Raw genomic sequence first — 15,989 nt, forward strand, 5'->3', positions numbered from 1 at the left:
AGGGGGTCTGTAAATTGAGCTGTGTGCTTTTGTGTGGATGCGTGCACACATACATCCAGTATCCTCATTTAACACCACCGCGTCTGTCTGGGAGAAAACCTCTCTTCAGGCAATGGTGGTCTCTATGGTTACAGGAAGGGTAGAAGTGAGAGAGGAGGTGGAAAGGACGGGGTGTTCTGTGGCTGTGAGAGAGAGGAGGTGGGAGATGCTTGCAGACGCTCACTGCTGCCTTCTTTTCAAACTCCAAAACGACCTCCGGTGTATTATGTGAAACCCTCGTCTGTCGCCTCTCGCCATCTAATCGACCTTGTCTCCTTGTGTCTCTCAGCTCAGGTGGTGGAGTACACGGAAGCAGTCGGTATTTCTGTGACAGCTTGTTCTCAAACGGTATCCCATGTTCGCTCTTTCTCTCTCTCTCACACACACACACACACATACACACTCACATATACCTATACACGTGCTCATAGGACCATTGCTGAGACAGAGTATTCCTGACAGACACATCACTGTCTGGCAGATTCCCGTGTCACCATGGAAACCCAGCATCAGGTCAGGAATAGTTGTTCCCAGACTGTTTGAGTGCACGCTCAGCAATCAGAGCAGCACGTGGTGGATCGGCTCCCCTCGGTCATCATTGGCAGCTTCAGACATAAAACAAACACTGTGCGGAGTGCAGAAATGTGATTATATTCTCTGAAGTCTGACAAGTTATGCAAGACCTGCTGACAGTAATGAGTATGTTTGTTGTGTAACCTGTGTGTATGCTTGGCACAGTCAGGTGCGGGTTTCCATCAGCGCATTGCAGCTGATTTCAACATGTCCCAGTGTCCGTCACAGGCTGAACAGAGGGCTGAGCGTGAATAGCACTCCACCGTGACCAGTTGCTCTTCAGGGACAGCTGCGCTGGCCTGAAGTCACTCCCTGCTGCCAAAACACACTCAGCTGGACACACAGGAATGCCTCTCTCTCCCTCTGTGTGCTCGCCTTGTTTTGAATGTTTAGTGTGTGTGACTACATGCATGTGTGTGACAGCAAGTGTGTATTTGTGTATGTCAGACAGGCTCCTCCAAATTAGACACCCACTTTTCTCTCACCTCCTCGCCAGTCCAGTGGGGAGCGATGAGTCAAACTTAAATGAGTCTTTATTTCTCTCAATCTCTCTGACTTTGACCCAACAGAGCAGAAGCGCCTCCCCCCGCTGAGAGTACCTACTTAACCGTAAAAGTCATCAATAATGACTCAGACCTCCGCCGGTGTTGTAATATGTGTGATTTTTAGAAAGCTGGGTAGGCTTCTTGTTGATCTGCCCTGGCCTGATAACAGTTGTGAAGTCAGGGAGCAATGTTTGGCCTTCAAGAGACACTGCGTGTGTGTGTGTGTGTGTGTGTGTGTGTGTGTGTGTGTGTGTAGTTTGTTGCAAGAACAAAATCTAACAATGAAGGACGGCTAAAACCCGAGCACATTTTGAACAAGTTAATGTTTTATTTGGTTGTGTGACTGATGAAGAGGTCGGGGTTACTGTTCAAAGTATAGTTCAAATAAGGTCAAACTAGGGGCAAAGCAGGGCTGAATTACCAACAAGTCAACGTGGGCAACTGCCCCAGGGTGTCAGAGCACCAGGGGCCCAGTGGCACCAACAACTAGTATTTTTATCGAATATCTATTTAGGAATAAGCGCTACTAAGGGGTTAATATCAGCTGAACTGACTTTTGTGCTCAGGTGGAGCTGTGAAAAGGGTTAATGCTGAGATCAGTTTTATGGTTTAGAGTTAAGGGAGTGGGATGTTTCAAAGGGATGATTTGTACCAGAACATTCAGCTGTGGAGAGGTCCAGCATTAAAGGGACAGTTCACCCCAAAATCAAAAATAGAAGAGACTGGTAACACTATGTTCAAAATGTGATACAAACTAGTTATTTGTGTCTGTTTTTTTATGGTGTAGCTGCTATCTCTGCAACACTATCAGGAAATGCATGGTTTAGTCTCGAACTCAAGGAGTAAAATGTTAACCTGGAAATTCAGATGCCCCGCCCCCAGCAAATTCGAATTTGCACTGCACGGGGATCTGGCTGACGAGCAGAGCCCGGTGAATCGCCATTGGGCCAATCAGATCAGTCTATGTGACAGAGACGGGCTCTGGGCGGGCGTAACATGATGAAGACAGGGCTGCACTGTAGGAGTCGAAAAGTAAACAGCCAAGATGGCAGCTGCCGAAGGACCGCGTCCATTCAATTTAGCTGTGGAAGAAATGCTAAGCCAATTACACTTGTCTTTTTTCTTGAGCGAGGAAAAGAAGACTGCCCTAGAAGCCTTCGTTTCCAAGAAGGAAGTTTTTGCCGTTTTGCCGACGGGATACGGCAAAAGCATTATATATCAGTTAGCTCCACTGATCGGCGAAGAAATGGGGCTTAGTGCAATGAATACGTCACCTTGTTTTTCTCTGATTGGCTATCGTGGTATCCAATTGCATGCAGCGGCATTTAATATGCCTCAGTTAGTGCCGCCCCTTGGGTAGGAAGGGTGTATTGGTGAGGGCCAGACTCAAATAGTGAAATGTTACAAATCACCCTAATGTCCACGTTAGTTGTAACATAGCTTGGGATAAAATGTCAGATTATGAAATAAGGATCATAATGAAAAATTAAGATATTAAAAGCTTTTTATTCAACACTTAATTGACTTTAACATGTGTGTCAGTCAGTCACAGTGGTAAACTTTGCTTGAGGAAGGTTGCAACATTTTCTTACATTATCTTACCTTACAGCTAGCAGCTAATACATTAGCCCTAACAACATGCATGAAACATGTCTATATAGACACATATTAAACATCATTTAAATTTGATGAATATAACTACAAATCAGACAAGCGTGCCAGCTTTGATGCCAATTTAGGTAGTGGCCAAACAGTGGTACTGCAATTTCCAGGGTCCCTTACATGACACCATTGGGCTCAGTAAGACTTTTTCCCAGTGACTTACATGAGGAAAGACACATCTGTAAATCAGTGGATAAATATTTGTGAGTGTCACAACCCTTGACATGACTCCACTATCAAGATTTAATCCATCTGGTCGGATAACATTTGTAAAGTTCTTCTAGCCAGCAGAAGTTGGCTGCCCAGCCATACTCAGCCTAACTCGGCAGCCATAAGTCTCTAGTGTGGCCCAATGATGCAGAAGCAGCACCGATCATCTAGGTAATTTCATGCTGCGGAAATAGAGGTTTTTGGTTTCATTCACCACTGAGCATCTTTGATAGGAATAAACAGGGCCTCTGTGCCAATGCTGTATCCAGGTCGCTTAATACATCCATGGTCTGCCATGGGTTGCTAACTCCTCACATGAGGCCAGGGGCATAAATATAGACAGTGCAAGCATTGCGGTTGCACTTGGGCCCGTGAGATGGAGGCCTCATAGGGAGAGTAGGCCCTCCAACAATGTGTTGAGTGGAGAATGGGCCCTTATAAGTGATGCCACCTTCAAAATATGCCTGTGTTCAAAGAAGAACTATCATTAAATTAAAAGCAGTTCCGTTTGCCATATATTCCCTTGAAAGAGGTAAAGCCATCTCTGTCATGTTTATTCAACTACTGAAAATGTTAAATTAATAATTTCTTAATTCCTTTTTTTCATTGGTATTTTTGTTCTATCCATACATCTATCCATTTTCATCCACTTATCCATGGCCGGGTCACAGGGGCAGCAGGCCAAGCAAAGCACCCCAGATGTCCCTCTCCCCAGCAACTCTTTCCAGCTCCTCCTGGCGAACCCCAAGGCATTCCCAGGCCAGATGAGATGTAATCCCTCTACATGTCCTGGGTCTACCCCAGGGCCTCTTACCAGTGGGACGTGCCCGAAACACCTCCAGTGGGAGGCACTTAGGAGTCATCCTGATCAGATGCCCGAACCACCTCAACTGACCCCTTTCAATGTGAAGGAGCAGCGGCTCTACTCTGAGCTCCCTCCGGATGTCCAAGCTCCTTATCCTATCTCTAAGGCTGAGCCCAGGCACCCCACGGAGGAAACTCATTTCAGCCACTTTCAATCAAAATCTCATTCTTTCGGTCACTACCCAGAGCTCATGACCATAGGTGAGGGTTGGGAAGCAGATGGGCCAGTAAATCTAAAGCTTCACCCTCTGGCCGCACCAAACCGCCTATCCATCTCACACTCAATTCTATCCTCACTCCTGAACAAGACCCTGAGATATTTGAACTCCCCCGCTTGAGCCGGTAACTTTTGTAATTTTTTGTTATGTACAGATATGTAGTGATGATTGCTGGGTAATCTGTATGTTGATGTTATCCAATATAAAGTGTCTGATCATGTGACGAGACAATATGTGCAGGGTAGTGTATACTGGGGCAATCATAACTACTTTATGCCACTGCATGAGGCATAAGGAGAAACTGAGCATGTGCAGGGTGAATCAGGTGATTCATAACTTGTTCCTGATTGGAGGCAGTTTTGCAACTGTGTCATGCCCCAACTATCCCCGGTCTCCCCTACATATTTTTCCTCTTACCTGTAGTGCTCTTTATAAATCTAGATGTTTTAACCGCCATAAATTCAGTCTACTTTCATTTCGAGAGAGGGCTGGCATGTCTGCTGCTGCTATCTCACTCTAAGAGGAGAAAAATTATATTTTTGAGGGGGTGAACTGTCTCTTTAAGGGTCAAGACAATCTGAGAACAGGGTGGGTTATGTGGGGGCACTGTGTGAATCAGGGTCAGAGCTGGGGTTTGATTCTAGGGTTTGGTGTTGTGTAAAGCAAGATGTGTGACTCTGAATGCATCTTCATTATTTTTTATAGATAGAAGATAAAAATGCGTGTGTGTATGGAGTCATCACATGACTCAGCAGTCAGTGTTTGTACAAACTGAACCCAGGCACGACTACACGATCACGCACATATTATCAGGTGATTGTCTTTCTATCATCTCTCAGGACTCCCTTTCTCTCCCTCTCTCTATTTCTCCCCTGTGTCTCCCTGCACAGTGAACCACAGCCTGTGACATGCCTGCTCTGCTCACACTGCTAAATCTTGCAAAAAGAGAGAATTAAAGCAATGCTGTCAGTCAAACTTCACCCTAAATGTACCTCAGTGTGAGTGCTGAGCGTGTTTATGAGCAGACCCTGAACAAAGAGCCGTGCTGGCTGCTGGTAGGGAGGGCTGGGTTTGCTCTCCACACTGCGAGCGGATCCTTTAGACACAGCCAGGACCAGGATCGGACACGAGGCAGCGGGCTCGGTAAGGAAATGTGTTTTTAATGGATGTTAGGCTGCTTAGATTAATGCAGATTTGTTACACTGCAGAGGACTGAAGAAGATCATGATGATAGATGGGGAGTAGACAGATTTACCAACCATGATTAGAGTTGCTTTAACCTCGCATCACTGCCTCCTATAATAAGTTAATTAATTTTTAAATAATTATGACTTTTATTAAGCTTTGTGTTGTCGCTGTGAGTGATCCCAGCCCGTCTCACAGTGGGGGTTGTGTAGGTTTGATGGCAGGCTGGATGGATGGGCAGTTGTCCGAGGTTTTCCAGTGAAACGTCAGATGCAGCTCAGTGTTTGGTCACCGGTTATTTCAGAGACTGTGATCCTCCCGGCCCGGCGTCCTGACGTCAATTCATAAGGACCCAGCAGTGCCGGGGCGGCTGGCAGATAACAAGGGCTGAAGGAAGACAGAGAGAGGAACCGGACCATGCTGATCTGATATTCTCCATATCCTGCTGAGCATTCTGGTAAGAATATCTGTGTTTCATTTTCATGTCCGGTCTTTTTGATTATCTTCCTATTAATAAGCGCTCCCCCGCTCTCGTGTCATGCTTTTGAACCTTGCTTTCCGACACTTAATATTTCATTTTTATTGTATGGGCCAATATGGAAAATATGTGTGGTTTATCGGTCGGTGTAATCCAGTAGTTGGTAAATTACTGGTTTAAATTGTCGGGCTGTAGGATTTGGGGCTCCATGATGTAATGCGAGCCGGCATCTCTTTGTCTTCAAGAGATTATTATAAGCAGAATATCGAGGCGTTATTATAATGTTAAATGTAAAAGGCTTTTTTATCGACTATTTTCTGTCTTGGTCAACTCGATGATCACTGTGTGCAGCTCAGCAGCACCGCAGTGTCTCAGTGAAGGGGTTTCTGCTGTCTGACATGCTGTGTGTCTCCAGCTGGTTAAACAGCACATCATCAGCCAACAGCCAAGACAATGTTAGGCTATTTATATCGCACTTAAGCAAAAGTGCATTTTGAAAGAAATGATTCCCAGTGTTGTCCATACCTGCTGCAGATAGGGAGAAGCCCCTTGATTAAGCAGATGCAGGGGATTCCTCCACACTCTACCTGACTCCACATCAACACAGCTGCCACATCCCCATAGCAACAGTTAGTAAAACCAGCACTCTGTGTGCCCATTTCCAACCATCACTAAATAGAAAGAGCACTGAGTGTACTCTGCACCTCTGCCAGGTCATATATAGTCTGTTGGTCTGTCCAGCATACACCCACGAGGAGTGTCATAACAGTAGCTTTGTATCTCAACAGTGACTGACCACGGCCTGAGCTGAAGAGGCGGGGGTCCCAATCTCGAGAGTGTATGCGTGTGTGCAGCTATGGGGAAAGACTACTACAAGACCCTGGGCATCCCCAAGGGCTCCAATGAGGAGGAGATCAAAAAGGCCTACCGGCGCATGGCACTGCGCTTCCACCCTGACAAGAACAAGGATCCCAACGCTGAGGAGAAGTTCAAGGAGATTGCAGAGGCCTATGAGGTGCTCAGCGACCCCAAGAAGAGGGTGGTGTATGATCAGCTAGGAGAGGAAGGTGAGGAGGAGGGGCCCATGTCTGGGTTTTATCCTGTCTGTCTGTGTCTGTGTGGGATGATTGAGTGAAAGCGGTCAGAGAGTGCAGGCGTTGTTAAACAGGCGTTATGAAGTATTAGGTTGTTATTAAAATAGCTCAAGAAGAGCATCTAATATCACAGTGGAAGGCTTTGGTGGGCTTCAGTCACTGAAGTAATAATACTGTGTCGATTCCATGTTTTCTTGTGTGTGTATATGTGCAGAAATGTGTGTGATTTGCTATTGTTATCTTTAATGTCAACAACACTTACTAGCTCTAATACCTTATAGTCTACCTTAGCTGCTAGTGTAGTGTGTGTGTGTGTGTGTGCGTGTCTGTGTGTGTTAGCTGACAGACAGATGGCTTAAGATCATTACGTGGTTGAGATATGAATAGCTGTGGCTGCTGTAGTTTGCGTTTGTGGGTGTTTTGTGCATGTGTCTCTGTTGAAAAAGGTGTGTGCGTCACGGTGTGTATTTGTGTGAGCATGTTGAACGGAGTGACCTGGTATTTCATGAGTTCTTCCACCACCAGCGCTGTTGGAAGATCAGTGATGCTGTGGGATTTTTCCCGCCCACGTGGGCTCTGTTCTTCTCTGTACTGTTACCCACATGCCGTCTTTTCTGAACATTGCCCTGTGTCTGGTATCTGAGTTCGTATTGATGTGTGTTTTTCAGCGTGGTGGGCGTTTCAGTGTGCATGTGATGTCTCACATTCTTCTCTCTCCTCTCTCTCCCTCAGGTTTGAGAACAGGAGGCAGCAGCTCTTCAGGTGCTCCTGGCAGCTCGACATACCACTACACCTTCCATGGAGACCCCCACGCCACTTTTGCCTCTTTCTTTGGCGGCTCCAACCCCTTCGACATGTTTTTTGGCTCCAACCGTAGCCACAGCCGCTCCAACGGTTTCTCCTTCCACAACGACCATGATGCAGAGCAGGACATGGACATGGATGAGGACGACCCCTTTGCTCATATCGGGAGACAGTTCGGCTTTCCGACGGGGATGAACAATGGCTTCCCAGGGGAGGGCCGCAGGAGGAGGGGGGTGCCGTCAGAGCGCCTGGGTACCGGGCGAAAGCACCAGGACCCTCCGGTGGTCCACGAGCTGAAGGTCTCGCTGGAAGAGATCTTCCACGGCTGCACCAAGCGCATGAAGATCACCCGCCGCAGGCTGAACCCGGATGGGCGCAGCATGAGGACAGAGGACAAGATCCTCAACATTATCATCAAGAAGGGCTGGAAGGAGGGGACCAAGATCACCTTCCCAAAGGAGGGGGACGAGACCCCGGAGAACATTCCTGCCGACATAGCCTTTGTACTTAAAGACAAAGGACACGTCCACTTCAAGAGAGACGGTTCCAATATCATTTTTAACTGCAAGATCAGTCTAAAAGAGGTGCGTCCGTCCCTGTTCATCTAACCTTTCTGTCTTCTGTCTTGCTATCTGTTTTCATTTCTCTCCTCAGCTCTTTCTCTGTCTGCATGTAGATGAAATGCTGCTGAGGTTGGGAGTTTGATTCCCAGTGGAGCAAACCAGGCAGAAATTTAATCTATTCATGGGGCTGCAATGGCTTGGATGAATATCCAAAAATGGCACACTTTGTATTATTCTTGTCACTCAACCTGGGCAAACTGTGGATGAGGTGAAGAGGTGTAGTTGTAATTTTAAGGGTAGGATTATGTCCTGGGTGGGTGGTCATATATGAAACACACCGAGAAGTGAGTGTGTGTGTGTGTGTTTTGCTGGAGGGAAGGATCAGTGAACAGCAGAGTCTCTGTCGCTGCAGTGCGAGAGAAGCAGCAGGAATGTTGTGTCCTTGTGTGACCTGCATCGTCCCATCGTCCTCAGTTGTTCTGCACTGCTGCATGAATATATATCACTACACACACATGCAAGCAGGCACACAGAAATAAACATGCACGCAGGCGCACACACTCCTGCATCTTCCAGCATATTTGCAAACACACTCAGTTAAAGATGGATTGTAGTGTGACGGTGGTGACAATCCAGACTGCTATTACTGTGACTGGCAGGACATTTAATTAGCCGCTCCTACGAGGGCAACGGGTCCAGCACAGCTCTGCTCCGTCTGTGAATTACACAAGCTTTAATGTTTCTAATAGCACTGCCACTCACTGGCCTGCGCTCCACATGGTTGGCTTAATAGCAGGTGTTCTCAAAGAGTTGGAGATGTCAGGGGAGTTGTTTGTACTCCACTCAAGCCAATTTTGAACAGTTGTCCTCTAAAAGCAGCAGCAACTCTACACAAGTAATTCACCGCTAAACAAGAATACCTGCACACACACATACCACATCTATGAAGACAGCCTGGTTAATGAGAGCACACTGGAGTTTATTAAATCGCATTAAGCAGGAGATGGTGCTTGATCAAACCTGCACTACGATTAAATTTGCACTGCAGAACACCCACAGCTAAGTCCTCTGCTCTCACAGCAGCCAGATAAGAGACTTAAGTCTGATGCTGCTAACGGGATGGGGGAGAGAAGGGGAGATGTGGATGGGGGTGGTGGTGATGGTGGAGGGGGGGTATCTGGGGAATATTAGGGAAGTGGGTCAGATGATTCAGTATCCAAAGCAAATAAGAGCTCATATTCCACTGCTCCACTCTGCACTGCTTCCCTGAAGATGTGATGCTAAATGCTGCAGTGAAAACACAACACCAGCTACATGGTGCACACCAGAAAAGCTGCAACATATAATGTTGCAAATGTCTTGCACCAGTAGATAATATAACCGAGCTAACAGGGCGATTGTTTCTAATAAATGCTCATTCTAAAGAAAAGGTAGAGGAAGCAGATGTAGTCTATCATTTGTCTTATATCAACTGCTGTATGATTCCCCTGCTATTTGACTGCTCGGTTTTGTTTACTGCCTGAAGCATGCCCCAATGGGCAGCTTCATTTAGTGCCGCCAAGCTTGTTTGACCAACCTGTAAACTCCAGGGAGAATCTGCTTGAGGCAACTTCCACCCCTGCGATGTCTTCACTGCGACAGCAGTTAGAAGCAGTTAGCAAGCTTAGCACGAATTTGACACATTGATTTCCCTGAAACCGACCTATATCTGGATCTATAGCCTGGCTCATTATGGCGTTAACGATGCCTCCACAGTGTGCTGGTATCATCTGTGGCAATGCATTTCTAGCTCCTGTCACCACTGCACTCAGCTCAGCAGCAAAACCCACGTCCAAACACACGTAGGTGCTAACTGTAGCTGTTGGGCTCTAAAGGCAAGGTGGACAGCTCTTTACAGCTCCACTTCTAAAATATCAATTAGGAAGACAAGTGTTTATCCACAGTGGTAGGAGACGTTAAATCAGTGGGAGTAAGACATCATGTGCATTTTTTTAGCAACTCTTTGTTTTCAGTCCTGTCAGTCAAATGAAAGACAACAATAGCAACCAGTTTAAGAACATCAGTATAGTAAGGGGCAATCTTGTGAGGACACATTGTATTGTGAGGACACTTTTTTAGCCAAAAATAGCTGATCATAACAGTCGGGTTAAGCATGTACAAGTGATGGTCAGCGTTAGGATATGGACCTATGGGATGAATCTACAGACCATATTCATAAATATAATAAAATCAAAATGTACATGTGTGCGTTTGTGTCAGTGTCTACAGCTATGTTGTCTGAGCTGAGGCTTATGCAATCAGTGGGTCCTCGGATCAGCTGGCAGTGCGTCCCGAGCGTCATGGCAACCTGTCTCTGTGTGTAAGACTCCTGTTAGTGAATGGGACTGTCCATAACAGGAGGATGAGCACTAGTCTCCATCACAGTCATAGGCTAAATCACCTTCTAATGTATGTAGGGGGTAAAAGGAGGCTGATGTCATGGCTGGAAAACTCTGTCTGTCCTCTGAAGCAGCTGCTCTGGTTGAATGAACTACAACTGTCTGCGTGTCCATCCCATCCAAAAACACGAGTCGAGACACACAAATCCTCCAGCAGTCTTGATACAACATTGGCCACATAATGACATGGACGGGGTGTTAAAGGTTAAGCATGTGCCAATGCTGGTAATCACTATGACATCACAAGGGGATGGTTGCCTCAAGATGATTGGTGAGGAAAACGATGAGGGAAACTTGAACTGCCAATACTCTCCTTTACATCAAAAAGGTTGCCCCGAGTAGGATAGAGCTTGAAGAATTTATCTAAGACATTGCTAAGCACTGGTTCTCAGCATGAATTCCATCTTTAAAAGAGTTTTCAAGTCTTAATGAGCCTATTTTGAAGTGTTTTAATAGTCCTTGGTACCACACAAATACTTAATTGCATCATTTGCTGGCTAACTCTTGGTATGTGTTCCTATAACTCGCACACATGCCATTATATAACTTATATAACTGAAAAAACACTAGCAGTTCGACATTAGACGTGGCAATGTCAGTCATTTGGTATGTTGGTCGATTGGTCCACTACTTTGGTCCAAACTGATATATCTTCACACAAAAAATGGCAGACATTCATGGTTCCCAGATGACTACTATGACTTTACTGATCCCTAAATTTTCATCTAGTGCCACCATGACTTTCACATTTGTCTTTTTGAGTGAAATGTCCTAATGACTATTGGATAGGCTGCCAAGACATTCAGTACTCACATTAATGTTCCCCTCGGGATGAACTGCAACAGCTTCTCTGGTCCCATGACTTTTCATCGAGTGCCATAGTCAGGTCTAAATTTTAATTTGTCCGATACTTGATTTATGACCAAACATCTGAACAACTAATGACATTTCATCAGCCTCAGTTGTACTTACTGTTTACTGCTAACTGGCAAATGTCAGCATGTTGACATCCTGCATCATGATGGTTAAAGGTCCAGAGTGTAGGATTCAGGAGGATATATTGGCAGAAATCGAATATAATTGCACTATGTATCATCAACTCAAACTAAGAATCGTTTTTCGTTACCTTAGAATGAGCCGTTTATATCTAAATAAGGAGTGGGACCTTTAAGGTCATCGGTCAGACTCAACATGAGTTACGTTATAAGCGTATGACCAGTGTCTAAACCAGGACATCCCAGTATCATCATTGAGAATACCTACTTTCAATGTCCCTTGTTAAGTCTCTGAGTCATTGTTCTATTATTCTCTTTCATAACTACATGATTTAAACCCTTTCAAGGCTTGTGGATTAGAATTTGGCCACAATGGCTCTCCTTCTTCCTCCCTCCACACCTCTGTGGTATTTATTCACTGGCCTTATTTTGTGTAGTAAATAGTTTTGTAACAGTTGCTCAAAATGCGTTACATAAGAAAAGTTTTTATTCATCAGGATGTTCATTCACAGAGTTGTGGATTTAAATAGTTCTCTTTATTCAGCACAAATCTGGCGAGTGATGCTCTCTGGAAAGCCTGTGAAGTCGTGATAACCACAGGTCCCCATGTTTAGTTTAGCGCTCTCTATGCTCTGACTGGATTCATGAGGCATTGTGATAAGGAGGTGAGGCTTAGTGTGTGTGTGCATGTATGTGTGTGTTCTCTCCCCTCGTCCTGCCAGCCCATCTGACAAGCCCTCCAACTATTTACGAGCTCAGCCGATTCCTGCCTCACTTCATTAGCCCCAGCTATGAGACCGTTGCTAAAATTAGTCCCCTGTGCAATGTGTAGCCCCTCCAACACACTTACACAAACACACACACCTCTTCCACCTACACACACAGACACAAAGAGCGGAAAACTTTTCCACTGCCAAGTCATGTTTTCCGAATGCTCCTGTTCCAAACGCTGTTCTTTAGACCCCACAGTTCTGCAGACGATGTTAAAAGGATTTGTCAGTGAGGCCTACTTTCTCTATCTCTCTCACACACACACACACACACACAGACGATGAACACACACAGAAAACACGTGGAAGTTTGACTTGTTAGGATGACGTACTCAGGCAAGATAAACTAAAGTTTTTTAGTTCATGGAAACATGAAGTCATCGAGATATTCACAGCTTTGGCATTTCATTCCTTATTAAGATATTAACCCTCTCATGCCCCTCTCCTCTCTTCTCCTCCAGGCGTTGTGTGGCTGTACAGTTAGCATTCCCACGCTGGAAAACCGCATCATCTCGCTCCCCTGTCATGACATCATCAAGCCAGGGACGGTGAAGCGGCTCAGAGGAGAAGGTCTGCCTTTCCCCAAGAACCCGTCACAACGCGGTGATCTCATCGTGGAGTTTTCTGTCCGATTTCCCGACAGGATCCCCCCTCAGTCCAGAGAGATTATCAGACAACACCTCCCCCAGTCTTAGGAAGACTCACCTTCAGCTCCTCCACCACCAAACTAAATTACCCAAACCCAGAAAACCAACACTTAATTCTCCATGTTCGACCCTCAGCATAGTTCCCACCTCCAGTCCCCAAGTCCTGAGATAATGCACGCAGCATTAAACAGACACTGTAGTTTGTAGGGACTTCACAGTGGGAGGATGAAGGAAGAATGCCGAGACGAATGGCAGTATCAGGATGTGATTATTTGTTTGTTTTGTCTTTTGGCTCAAACATACAGCACACACACACACACACACACATATACACACACAGGCACCCAAACAGTGGAGCAGTGCTGAGGATGGGCTCAGCACAACTGTGGCTTTTACTGGTCTTTTCTTAACTCTGTTTTTTATGGATTTATCAGTGGTTTTATATGCTGTCCAACTCTGATCCTCGTCTTTTTGTGATAGGATGAAGTGTGAGATATTTTTTAAAAAGAAACATTTTTTCCAGGTTTTTCTTTTCCAAAGGAAGTTTCAGATAGGATTATTTATTTTTACCTTGAGTGTTCCAGCAGTTTAAGTGTGTTCAGTGCAAACCCCAGTTTTAACATAACCCCTTCCCCCACTCGCCACCTGCTTTCCCATGCTTTCAGTCTGATGAAGCATTGTGCTTTAAGTCTGTAGGCCGTTTAGTAAGATCTGTCTCTCCTAAAATCTGTTGTATCCTGATGCGTGCAACGCCACAGCACACTTAAAGTCCTGCATTACTCCAAGAAATATTAGCGTATCTCAGCTGCAGTGGAAAATCTGGGAATGACAATCACATACTGTAACAGCAGTGTAAGCTTGGATAATACAATCTGCACATGATATGGGTGCTTTCCCTTCTGAACTGAATAGCCTGGCTCGCTATCTGAGGGACATTTAGGTGCCTTAGCCCGGTGTCATGCCACACATGTGAACACACGCACACAGGTCACACTGTAATATACACAACCAGCCATGTTAAGTGCACAACAGACGATGCCCTATGCTGTGTTAGACATTGCCATTGGGAGCTGGTGAAAACACAGTCCGTAAGCAATGTGAAGTTGATCCCCAAAATGTACTGTATGTAAGCGAGGATATTTTTAGGAAGAGATTTGATACAAAACTGATGAATTTTGCCAGTGCATCCCTGTAAAGTGCCGTACAAGTACAGGTTGGATTTCCCAGAGGAGTGAAAACATTCAGTTAATCTGAATTAGTAAGTAGTTGAGATTTCTCTGGGAAACTCAGCTTTGTTGTGTATATTCTGCTTTCTCTTGTGCCATTTGAAGGCCATGTCTCGGTGCTACTGTGAGCAGTGCCAAAAATAGACACCCTTGGTGTCTAATTATTGGTTTCATGGTTTCAGTTTGTGATTTGATAAGTGCTTCTGTCCTCTGTAACATGTGTACATCAAACTTTACATCTGTTTTTTCAAGTAGAAAACCCTGTTTAGGAAACAGGTTTTGTAATATTGCAGCAGCTGTTCTCTGTCTCAGCTGCAGGGGGCTCTGAAAGCCATCTTCAGCTCTTCCTACTGTAGTTTACAGCAATGATAAGATGTATGTGTGAGCATGGTTTGTGCAGGCAGCACTAGTAGGTCATTTACATCATGTGTATGGGAAAATGTTTGAATGCAACCTGTTGATAAATGCACTTTTATGTCAAAGAAGATACTGCAGTAATTATGAGATGATGGGAGAGACTTGAATGACTTGCCTGAGTGTGTGAGCGTCCTGCCTCTCAGAGCCTTCAGGGACGCTGGACTGTGGCTACGACCTGAATGCACAAGCGCTGCTGCTGCTGCTGAGAGACACTGTCACTGCTTATGAGCATTTGACAATATTTATGATCTTTTCAAAATGCCAACAAATAAACCAAATGTGTGAACTTAACAGTGTCTGTCATTCCAGTTAATCTTTCAAGGATTATCAGCAACATGAGCATACTCTTAGAGATAAAGGTGCTAACTAGAACCCTTTTTTGTTCCCAACAGAACCTTTTATGAAGTTTCCACCTGGAAACTTTTAAGAGCACTCGATCTAGAGCCTGACAAAAAGGGTTATACAAACATTTGTAAAAGGGTTCCACCTAGAGCCCTCTATGATCATTTTGAAGCATTAAGAGCATTTTGACCAAAAGTGTATAAATAAGTGTATATAAGAAAATAATAAGAAATAGGCAAAAGAACATACAAAAGCACTAAAACACATAAGCACAGATAAAAATGGATTCATGGCATGTTCATAGAAGGGCACATGAGCACAGAGCAAACATATAACCATAGACAAAAGCACATAACAAGGCACAACCAGACATAAGCACTATTAATGAAACAATGACCTAACTATATAACCTAAAACAAAAGTACAACATAAAACACAACATAGACCAAAGCACATAGCCACAAACAACACAAGAGCACAAAACAAAGCACATAAGCAAGGACAACAGCACACAAGCACAATTAGCAAGACAGTGACATCACCATAAGACCAAAGCACAATACGGAAAACGTACCATACAAAAGCACCTAAGCCCCAACATGCAGTAATGAAATGAGGACTTATATGTACTAATATGTACTCGATTCAGTTTTCCCCAAATTCTATGAAATTCAGAGAGCCCTTTCATATTTCAAGGGTTTAATCTTGAACCCACCGAGTCTTTTTGTAAATGTTTCTTCTATAGGCCTAACCCTCTTGTCTTCTAAGGGGTCCTGTGAGGAATTATATTGTATTCTACAGACAAGGAGAAAAATGATTATCTCAAAGAAATACTATTAGAAAATAGCATAATTTAGCAGTTTCACTAATGAGAGATTTTCCCTCTAGATTGCTAACATGGTTTCGTTTGAATAACTGA

At 44.8% G+C, this 15,989-nt stretch overlaps 1 protein-coding gene across 1 annotated transcript; it reads left to right on the forward strand.

The window, feature by feature from the left end:
• The first annotated feature begins 4,757 nt into the window (after positions 1 to 4,757).
• dnajb5 (DnaJ heat shock protein family (Hsp40) member B5) lies at positions 4,758 to 15,009 on the forward strand. Its single transcript, XM_049577867.1, has 5 exons — positions 4,758 to 5,254; positions 5,601 to 5,753; positions 6,563 to 6,841; positions 7,601 to 8,256; positions 12,900 to 15,009. The coding sequence occupies exons 3-5, from the start codon at positions 6,631 to 6,633 to the stop codon at positions 13,131 to 13,133; spliced, it is 1,101 nt and encodes a 366-aa protein (XP_049433824.1). The 5' UTR covers positions 4,758 to 5,254; positions 5,601 to 5,753; positions 6,563 to 6,630; the 3' UTR covers positions 13,134 to 15,009.
• Positions 15,010 to 15,989: the final 980 nt, after the last annotated feature.

Source organism: Epinephelus fuscoguttatus, linkage group LG6 (assembly GCF_011397635.1).
Source record: "Epinephelus fuscoguttatus linkage group LG6, E.fuscoguttatus.final_Chr_v1".
Lineage (NCBI taxonomy): Eukaryota > Metazoa > Chordata > Actinopteri > Perciformes > Serranidae > Epinephelus > Epinephelus fuscoguttatus.

Bases quoted from the DNA above. Each gene is read 5' to 3' on its own strand.
- dnajb5 (XM_049577867.1), top strand. From the start codon at position 6,631: ATGGGGAAAGACTACTACAAGACCCTGGGCATCCCCAAGGGCTCCAAT. The intron at 6,842-7,600 runs GTGAGGAGGAGG...TCTCTCCCTCAG, and splicing joins TGATCAGCTAGGAGAGGAAG to GTTTGAGAACAGGAGGCAGC. The intron at 8,257-12,899 runs GTGCGTCCGTCC...CTTCTCCTCCAG, and splicing joins GCAAGATCAGTCTAAAAGAG to GCGTTGTGTGGCTGTACAGT.